This window comes from Prionailurus bengalensis, chromosome B4, assembly GCF_016509475.1.
Source record: "Prionailurus bengalensis isolate Pbe53 chromosome B4, Fcat_Pben_1.1_paternal_pri, whole genome shotgun sequence".
Taxonomy (NCBI): Eukaryota; Metazoa; Chordata; class Mammalia; order Carnivora; family Felidae; genus Prionailurus; species Prionailurus bengalensis.
Genome location: NC_057358.1, coordinates 76,042,713 through 76,052,809, shown reverse-complemented (window position 1 = coordinate 76,052,809; position 10,097 = coordinate 76,042,713). Strand labels below are relative to the sequence as shown.

At 44.5% G+C, this 10,097-nt stretch overlaps 1 protein-coding gene across 1 annotated transcript; it reads right to left on the bottom strand.

The window, feature by feature from the left end:
• Positions 1-4,118: 4,118 nt before the first annotated feature.
• On the bottom strand, positions 4,119-9,325 carry DNAJC22 (DnaJ heat shock protein family (Hsp40) member C22). Its single transcript, XM_043563793.1, has 3 exons — positions 9,217-9,325; positions 7,339-8,286; positions 4,119-5,620 (listed from the first exon to the last, which is right to left on the bottom strand). The coding sequence occupies exons 2-3, from the start codon at positions 8,176-8,178 to the stop codon at positions 5,435-5,437; spliced, it is 1,026 nt and encodes a 341-aa protein (XP_043419728.1). The 5' UTR covers positions 8,179-8,286; positions 9,217-9,325; the 3' UTR covers positions 4,119-5,434.
• Positions 9,326-10,097: the final 772 nt, after the last annotated feature.

Sequence of the window (10,097 nt, the reverse complement as noted above, 5' to 3'; positions counted from 1 at the left end):
AGGCAAAAACATCTGAAATTAGCTAGTGGTGATAGTTGCACAACCTTATGAATATACTAAAAATCATTAAACTGTATACAAGGATGAATTTTATGGCATGTGAATTACATATCAATTAAATACATGTATGTCTTCATAGAAATATATACACATATATATACATCTTCATAATAATATATAAAATGCTTATGATTCAGTGAGGGGGGAAAAGCAGTACAAAATTGTGCCCTTGATATGAGACAATCGTGTAAAATTTAATTATGCACATTTACAGATGAGGACTAAAAGGGAAAATGAATAGGTGGAAACAGCAAGGTGAATGTAGGTGATTTTTTTTATTTGGGGGGTGGGTGGGTAGCCATTATATTGTTCTTCGAGCAATTTAATATTTTCTTTTCTTCCCAAGACAGTGTCCACCAGAGGGCAGACAGAAGATGACAAACAGAATCATTTAGCACAAGCCTCAGCTGAAAAGTTAAGAACCCAGCATTCAGCGTGGAAAGCAATCTCAAAGGGCATGTAAGTCCAACTTCCTCGTATTACAAGGGACAGACTGCAGCCCAGAGTGATAAAACAGCAGGCTGGTCCCCCAAGCGGTGGAGGTAGAAGCCTATGTCCGCACTTCTCCATCCGTCTCCTCCTACCAAACTACAGTGCTTCCTTAACCAAGGCAATGTTTCATCTAAAAAAGAGAAGATTTCGAAGGATATGAGATGAGGGCAGCTGCTTATCAAGGAAGGGTTGTTGTTGTTGTTGTTGGGTTTTGTTCTTTGTTAACAAGAGATGGCATATCTAGAAATTACAGGGAAGCAAATTTTAGTCCGATAGAAGAACTTAACGATTAAGGGTGTCCAAAAGGTGAAACAGGTAGCAGATTTCCAACTGAAGCCAATGCCAAAATGGAAATCTTTGAGGAAAGCTATTCTTCAGGTCCTGCACTGAGTGAGCACTTGGCATAGAGGCCTTCTCACTTCCCTTCCAACTCTTTAAAAGGCCCTATACATTTTTTATTTGTGGGAGTGGGAGAATATGAAATCATTGGATCTCATGAAATCTTCTTGGTTGGAGAATAAGGAAGACCTCACACTTGCTAATATCTTGGTTTATATAAATATAGAGTTATTTTATAGTGAATTTCTACTTACAGCTGATTTTCGCTATATCAGGTGCTTTGGGGATCACATCCCCAGAAAAGTCTCTTCGTGATAATAATGTCCCAGGGTTGTTAGCAAAGCAGAATTCCCTTCCAGAAGTTCTCAATTCCCATAATTTTGTGCCAGTTTTTTCTTTTCAAAAAATGGCTGGGCTATACCAGTGACTATGAGATATATGAACAGATGTCCCCGGAATGAGTGGGGATGGAGTGTAGGTAGTCTAATCCTGGTAAGGACTCAATTTCAGAACCCATTCACAGGCCAGGGCAAGAAGGAAGATGAAATCCAAATATGAGTCTTAGTGAGTCTTTCCTACTAAGAGATAACATTCTATAACATCTTTCTCACTTCTTACCACGTGCCTCAGCCCACACCTACAAAAATTTCTCCTGTGCAAAGTTTTAAACTAATCCACACTAACGTAACCAATGTGACTAAGAGGTGGACGGCAGATCACCATGCCATAGCATCTCAGAAAGTAGAACTACCTCTCTGTCCTGCGTAGAAGGACTGAGACTCCAGATGTCAGGGAATAATAGCCTCCCTAATTGAAATGAATCTGCCAAAGGGTGACAAGAGAGTTCTGCAAAGACAATCTGCAAGTGAAAAGGGCCATCTTACAAGCAGTGAACTCCTTCCCATAAGATTCATCTTACCCTCAGAGTTGTCTCATTCTGAGGACTTCTGCTATCCCAACTGGCCCAGATGAGCTCTGACCCTTTTTAAAACTACAGCCTAAGAACAGCCAAATCCAAACCACTTCCCCGGTTCCCCATGAACAGCTAAAAAAAAAGGCTGGAATTTTTCCTTTTAAGTTGATTTATTTATTTTGAGAAAGAGACAGACAGACAGAGAGACTGAGAGTGTGACCAAGGAAGGGCAGGGAGAGAGGGAGGGAGAGAGAATCCCAAGCAGGCTCCTTGCTGTCCGTGCAGAGCCTGACATGGGGCTTGATCCTATGAACCATGCGATCATGACCTGAGCCAAAAATCAAGAGTCAGACACTTAACTGACTGAGCCAACCAGGTACCCCTGGAATTTTTCTTAATTATAAAACAAGAGAGAGAGAGTCTAGGAAAGAGGAGGTGAGGAAAAGGGACCATTTATACTCTACCACCACAACACAATCCATCATTCCCATTTACTACTTTCTAATCCTTATTTGTAAGCATTACGGTGATTTGCAAGAAACCAAAAGGAATTTTTTTAATAGAAAATACACTAATACACTCTAGGAAAATTCAGCCTTACACGTAGAACCTTCATTCCACACCAATTAACTCCCCTAGACACCCAAGCCTTGTTTCCTTACATGGCTGAAAGGGGGAAAGGGTTATATTAAAGTTATATTTGCTCACTCTACATATGCTAGTTTCCTTATCCCAGCAACCCTTTAAGAGTACATACTATTATCTCAATTTTAGGGGAAACTAAGGCTCTCAGAGACTAAAGAAACCTAGGATCACACAGCTAGAAAATCATGGAACCACGTTAAAATCCTAATCCTAATCCTTCTGATTCTAAAACTCACGCTTAAAGTTGAAAGACAAGCCATAGACTGGGGGAAAATATGTACGACACATACGACAAAGAGTTAAGGTTCCTTACAAGCGAGGATACCAACAAAATAGATTTCACAAAGACAGGTAGGAGATAATTTATTTTTTTGGAGATAATATTTTTCTAAAAGCAGAAAATACTTATGTTCAGGCTTTCACTAAAGAGGACATGCAAGTACCCAACAAAATTTGAAAAGATGCTGACCTTTACTATGAGTCAGGGAAAGGCACATTAAAGTCATCAGATACTATTCCTCACCCATCATCTTGGCAAAAATTTAAAAGAGTGATAACAGTCCATTCCAATTCCAAGGAAAGGGCCACTTCCTTACACTGCTGGAGGAAGTACAAATTACCAGAATATTTTCCAGAAGTAACCTGATACAGTATCAATGAAAATTTTAAGTATACATTCTGTTTGACCTTATATTATCACTTATTGGAATCCAGCCTCAAAAAAACAAAAAGCACCAGTAACACACATTTAAAGATATTTATTGTAGCATTGCTCATGTTGAAACAATAGAAACTGCTCCTGAATAGTTCTTTTTTTTTTTTTTTTAATTTATTTTTGAGAGACAGAGAAAGTGTGAGTGGGGGCAGGGCAGGGAAAGGGAGACAGGATCTGAAGCGGGCTCTGTGCTGACAGCAGAGAGCCCGATGTGGGGCTTGAACTCACGAACTGTGGGATCGTGACCTAAGCCAATGTTGGATGCTTAACCGACTAAGCCACCCAGGTGCCCCAATAGTTCCTATTTTCATAAATTAAAGTGTAGCCATAGTTTTGTAACAAAAGCTCATAACAAAATTTGAGAATAGTAAAATATTTTCCAAATTAAGTAAAGCCCCTAATCACTCTTTTGTTCCTTTTCCCTAATAGACTATTTTTAATATATTTACATTGTGCAGAAGTAGTACTAGATATCATGTTAATAAGTGACTAATCAATGGTCTATGAAAATACCTCATTAAAATTCCATGTGATGATTTCACAGATTCTAAGTATTTTTCGAAAGAAACATATCGATTTTTGGCAACTTTACACCGGTGTAAAAGTTAATTTGGCCTTGAAATCATGGTATATAAATTCACTGGTAGGAGCACCTGGGTGGCTCAGTTGGTTGAGCATCTGCCTTTTGATTTCAGCTCAGGTCATGATCTGGAGGGTTCATGAGATCGAGCCCTGCGCTGGACCCCGTGCTGATAGCATGGAGCCTGCTTGGAATTCTCTCTCTCTCTCTGTCTCTCTCTCTCTCTCTCTCTCTCTCTCTCCCTCTTTCTCTGCCCCTCCCCCTGCTCATGCTCTCTCTCTCTCTCTCAAAATAAACTTTAAAAAATTCATTAGCAAAAACTGTTCAAGTTTTGTTATATATGAATACAAAGAAAAACACATCTACAAATTTCATTCCTCTCAGTTGATCAGATGAGACCAGATTTTATTTTAATCTGCAAAGAGTATTAGCCAAAATAATAATAATTCTACCTTAAAATATATGTGTGTGTGTGTGTGTGTGTGTATGTGTATAGATAGATAGATAGATAGATAGATATCACTCAGAGTTAATTTCCCGAAAAAAAGTTCGAGGGATCACACAAACACAAAAGAAGAGCAAGAAAACTGGAGTAAAAGTATATAAGTTTAACATCATGTTCTGGTTCTCCAGTCTTCCTATCCGTCCTAGACGTTTCTTCCACACTTGGCTAGTTACATGGAAATTAAATAAGACCCTGTTGAGATACTCAAGCACTGGTTCCCTCGGTTTCCCCAAAGCCCTCATAAAGGCACATGAAATATAAAATCATAAATTTTCCCATGAGTCCCCATCAAACAATGTCATCTGCCCCTTCTCCAATGTTCCAGTGTACTCCACTTATAATTCTTATGACACTTAGATCAAAACGCTGAAGGAGGTGAACTTGGATATCTGTGTATGTTATATCCCCCACCAGACTGTAAGCTCCTAGGCAGCAGAGTATGTAGTTCAGGGTCAGGGGGAGACCTGAGAATTCAGCCAGTCCAACCACCCAAGCAAAATCTCAGGGCTCTTTACAATACTTCACCAAGCAGAAAAGTTTGCGATAGCGGTACTACCCCCACTCCACGGCAGCTTGTTCCTTCTTAGGAAAAGTGGAAAGCTCTCCTATAAATAGAATTAAGATATTTTTCTGCAATTTTTCTCATTTAACCCCTCTCTTACCCATTGGTAATCTACAGAATAGATCAAATCAAATCCCTATTGCCACAGGACAGCTTGTGAAATATGAGAACCTTCATATTTTTCCTTCAATCTCCTAACTCAGTACTTTGCATATGAAAGAAAGAAAGAAAGAAAGAAAGAAAGAAAGAAAGAAAGAAAGAAAACGAGAGAAAGAGAAAAGAAATTGTTAAACAATCTTCTTCCATCGCTCATCAATGTACCAGGGTGGGCAAGGTTGTATATTCTCTAAAAGATATCTTATTGGTTTTATAACATGCCTTTAATTTCACTATCTAGTTTTAGGAAGAACTTATCAGGAATACAATAACTGACAATTGAGAAATTCAAAACAGAAACGTTATTCCACTACAATAGCTTTCTCACTCCTTTAAGGTTTTCTCATCTCCACTGCAAACAGACCAGTTCTTCATTGCTGTTGGGATGACCTGTGCGGGCAAAGCTGGGTTGGGACAAGCTGCTCAGCTCTGCCAGGAAGAGTCCACCCTCAAGGGGCAATTTCTTCTCACCTCCAGGATCCCTTGGGCTTTCTGGGCTGACTCAGGGCTTCATATGCAGCCTGGATCTCCAGGAAGTGCCTCTGAGCCTCCTCTGTCTGGTGTCGGTTGTGATCAGGGTGCCAGATCTTCACTAGCTCCCGGTATCTTCGATGTATTTCTTCATTTGTTGCCCCCTCTGAGACACTCAAAACCTTAGGGAAACAGAAGGTGAAAATTAGAATTCCACACGTTTCAGAGAACCTGGGTCTCTCCCCACTTCCTTGCTAAATCAGGCTGTGCTATCTCTGGAGTCAGCTTTTACTTGCCTGAGAGAAAGGCCCAGAACCTCAGATTAGAATTCCAGCCTTTTTTCTTTTTTTTTTTTTTTTGAGTTTATTTATTTATTTTGAGAGAGACAGAGACAGTGCAAGTGGAGGAGGGGCAGAGAGCGAGGGAGAGAGAGAACCCCAAGGTGACTCCATGTCATCAGCACAGAGCCCAATGCAGGGCTTGAACCCATGAAACAGCGAGACCACTACCTGAGCCGAAACCAAGAGTCAGACGCTCAACCGACTGAGCCACCCAGGTGCCCCTAGAATTCCAGCCTTTTGAAACATGGGCTAGCTCTGGATCTGATGGCAAGAACCAAGCTTTGCTTTGAACCACAGCTGCCCGTTTTCTAACCTGGGACTTCGCCATCCTCACAAGATCGCTTCCTTGAAAGAGAAATAAGCATATACGTCCACCAAAGACATGTACAAGAATGTTCACAGCAGCTTTATTTAGAATGGCCCCAAATTGGAACTAACCTAAATGTTCATTAACAATAGGAATGGATAGATACCGTGTAGTATATTTATACAATGGGATACTACACAACAATGGAAACAATTTATAAATGTTACAGTACTTATTCATAGTGCATGCAACAGTATGAATAAATCTCACGAACATAATGTTGAATGAAAGAAATCAGACATGGGGTGCCTGGCTGTCTCAGGCATGTGACTCTTGATCTCAGGGTTGTGAGTTCAAGTCCACGCTAGGTGTGGAGCCTACTTTAAAAAAATAAAATAAAAATAAGTTAATTTAAAAAGGAAAAAAGTCAGGGGCGCCTGGGTGGCTCAGTCGGTTGAGCATCCGACTTCAGTTCAGGTCATGATCTCGCAGTCCGTGAGTTCGAGCCCCGCGTCGGGCTCTGTGCTGACAGCTCAGAGCCTGGAGCCTGCTTCGGATTCTGTGTCTCCCTCTCTCTCTGACCCTCCCCCGTTCATGCTCTGTCTCTCTCTGTCTCAAAAATAAATAAATGTTAAAAAAATAATAACAAATAAAAAATAAATAAAAAGGAAAAAAGTCAGACATAAAAGTATATACCGAATGATTCCATTTGTATGAAGTTCAAGAATGGACAAAACTAATCTACGGTAATAGAAGTCAGAATAGAGATTCTTCCAAGGAAAGGAGTCTAGAGCGAGAAGGGACACAAGGGAAACTTCTTGGTGCTGGATATATTCTATACCTTGGTTTGAGTGGTGGTTACATAGATGTATACATAAAATGCGTCATCAGCATATGGCCCAACACAGGGCTTGATCTCACCACTGTGAGATCACGACCTGAGTCACTATCAAGAGTCAGATGCTTAATTGACTGAGCCACCGAGGCACCATATATGTTATATGTTACTTTATATATGTTACACCTCAATAAAAAGTAAACAATATATACCTATCTTTTCCCACTCACTGTTAGTGACCCTGTACCTTCACCCATTGCACACAGAAGCCCAAAGAAAGCCGGACACCCTTCTAGGGCCCAACCCAGCAGACATGAAAACATATACTCCCATATACGGGGCATCAGTTCCAGTAAGGCTTAGCCTAACTCTCAGAGCTGTCCCAGACAGGAATGAGAGGGAACAAAGACTTACCTGGTAAGCCAGCTGACGCTTCTCATCCTGAAAACTGTTAACAAACTCATAGAGCTTCTCCCACTCACGGAAGGAGTTGTTGCTGAAACCAGGATCCCCCACCAGCAGCCTCCAGATCCGGTAAGGCAGAAGGAAGACAGACTCTGTGATGCGGCCAAGGAGGGGGAAGAAGCTGAACCAACTCAAAAAGGAGCCAAGGGTCTCTGCCACATAGCTAAGGGTGGCTGCTGTGTTGCAGAAGGTGCTATAGGCTAGTGGGCCTGTGAAAGCAAGGTAAGCCAAGCCCAGACGGTAGAGCCGGACACTGAGTGTTTCTGACCCAACTGAAGTCTTATAGCGGCGATGCTTCTGGGCTGTGATGCTGGCAGCCAAGCTGATGGGAAGGATGGCTACGGGGCGGCCGTAGAAGATAGGGGAAATAAGAAATGCTGCCCCTAGTGTATTCTTAAAGTCTGAGGTCTGGTTGCCAACAGCAGCCACAAGCAAGACCCCTAAGCCAACTGCCAGTGGGAGGCCCACAATATAGAAGTTGGCCATGAAAGAAAGGCTAATGAGAGCCACCAGGCCAAAATAGATGCCCACTATCACTTGGGCAACAAAGCGAATGAAACTGAGAGGGGGTGTCCTCCCTACTGAGCTCTGCCTCTGCCTCTGGGGTCTGTTGGCCTGAGCTACAAAGCTCGGGAGCTTCCAGAATTCCCAGAGCCAGCCCAGCCCGCCACCCCCCAGGGTAAGCATCCAGAGCAGTGCATGAGTGTCCCTCCCCAGGTACAGGTGGTGGAGCCCAGCAGGGCCTCCTACAGCCCAAAGGGCATAGGTCACCAAGAGCCCTTTGGCCATCCTTTAGGTAAAGGGTGTCAGATCAAGTCCAGTGGCACCTGACATACTGCCCAGAGTGCAGAAATCTGGGGTCATCTGTGAGAAACATGGCTGTCATGGTCCCAGACCCTAGGAGATGAAAAAAGCAGTCATAAGACTATATCCAGGCCCCTAAGAGTAACCATTTCTCCTTCCAATAATAAGCGCAGATCTTCCTGAGTGTCCCTGAAATGCGGGTTCTCCCATACCCTTTGGTCTGGCTCCTCATTTCTGTTTGTTTTTTAAGTTTATTTTTGAGAGAGAAAGAGAGAGACAGAGAGCACACAAGCAGGGGAGGGACAGAGAGGGAGGGAGACACAGAATCCAAAGCAGGCTCCAGGCTCTGAGCTGTCAGCACAAAGCCGGATGCGGGGCTCCAACCCACAAATCACCAGACCATGACCTGAGCCGAAATCGGTGGCTTAACCCACTGAACCACCCAGGCGCCCTTCATTTCTGTTTTTTATAAGCACAGCCAACTCCAAATTTAAGGGAGAAAAATGTTTTAAATGCTTTCAGTTGGTTTAGAACTCAGCACATGGACAGAAAAGCAGAAGCTTAAATTTCAGACCACTGGTTCCCGGAATGATTCATGGGAGAATGGAGTGAACAGGAGTGAACAGAATACCCTTCTAAAGTTCCCACACATTTTGAAAGTCCCCTGGCATCCCTAGCCCTCCTCAGATTCGCACTATGGCCGCCCTCAGACACATGGCCACGGTTCCTCTCCAGCCTTCCCATCTCTCCAGGCCACGAAATCTTCCCACAAGTCAAATTTGAAAGAGGTCCTCAAGTCCCTTCACTTAAACAGTTCTGTTAAACTAACGTTTTGACCTAAACCCTGGCACTCCATAGTTCAACCGCCTCCTTCCAGGGCAGACTTGGAGTCTCTCCAAAGAGGCCGGTTGAACCCCCAGAATACCAAGCCAGATGCCAACGTGTGCCTGCCAGCATCTCCCCCCTAGTAGGCCTCAAGACCACAAGCCAGTTACTCGCTAGTCCCAGGGTGGACTGCCGTACCTGGGTACCCCGGCTCCCAGACCCCGTCAGACCAGTCATTTCCTTTGGCTACAGAGTCAAAATGGCCCCTGTCACTCCGCTCTCACTTCCATCCAAATGGACTTTGTCTTTCTGTGTTTGCTGTGTCACGGAAGTGGGGCCGTCCGGGTCAGGCCCCTCCCTAAGCACCCCCCCCCCCACACACACACACACCCGGTCCCCTTGGGATCACCTTTCAGCCTCGGCTCCTCTCGCCCGCCCTGTCGGGTAAACCCGGTGTGAGGCTCTCAGGGCGAATCCAGCCTACCCAGGCTGGCGCAGCGCCCCACTCCAGACCGAGCGCGCTTGCACCGCTGCACCACCGTCGCCAGGTGGCGCTGCCGCTCACGGAAGGGCGGGGCCGGGCGGGTCTCCAGACTCACCTTGTCCAGTTGCCGGGGCAAAGCAGCCCCGAGTGGCTCGCTATAAACGCAAAAATAGGCCTTTGATCGCCCCTTTCCATCCCTACAAATGAGGGGGTGACTTGTCCCTCTCAGGGTGCACGCTCTTCCTACTCCGTTGTTTTTCAAGACGGCCTTGGATGGCTCCACTTCCAATTCCTCTAAGGCCGACTCACCCACGGACTGACTGCAGAGAGGACCCCCAGCCCGAGTTTGCCTCATTTGCCCCGCCCCCAGGCCTGCTAGTCAGGGGAATTACGTCTAGACCTGAGCCTGAACCTGAGGGGCCTCCAGACCTAGTGGGAGCCCGAGCCTGCTGTATCCTGAAGGCTATGGGCGAGAGGCAGAAACACTAGCAAAAAGGGATATGCGTCCCACCCAGAGAGCAGAGCGAGAGCGAAGCCGCAGCACCAGAGTCGTCTGCCTTCCTCCCACCTCGACGCTGGGAAAGAGCTGGGATGC

Bases quoted from the DNA above. Each gene is read 5' to 3' on its own strand.
- DNAJC22 (XM_043563793.1), bottom strand. From the start codon at position 8,178: ATGGCCAAAGGGCTCTTGGTGACCTATGCCCTTTGGGCTGTAGGAGGC. The intron at 5,621-7,338 runs GTAAGTCTTTGT...TGTTTCCCTAAG, and splicing joins AGCGTCAGCTGGCTTACCAG to GTTTTGAGTGTCTCAGAGGG.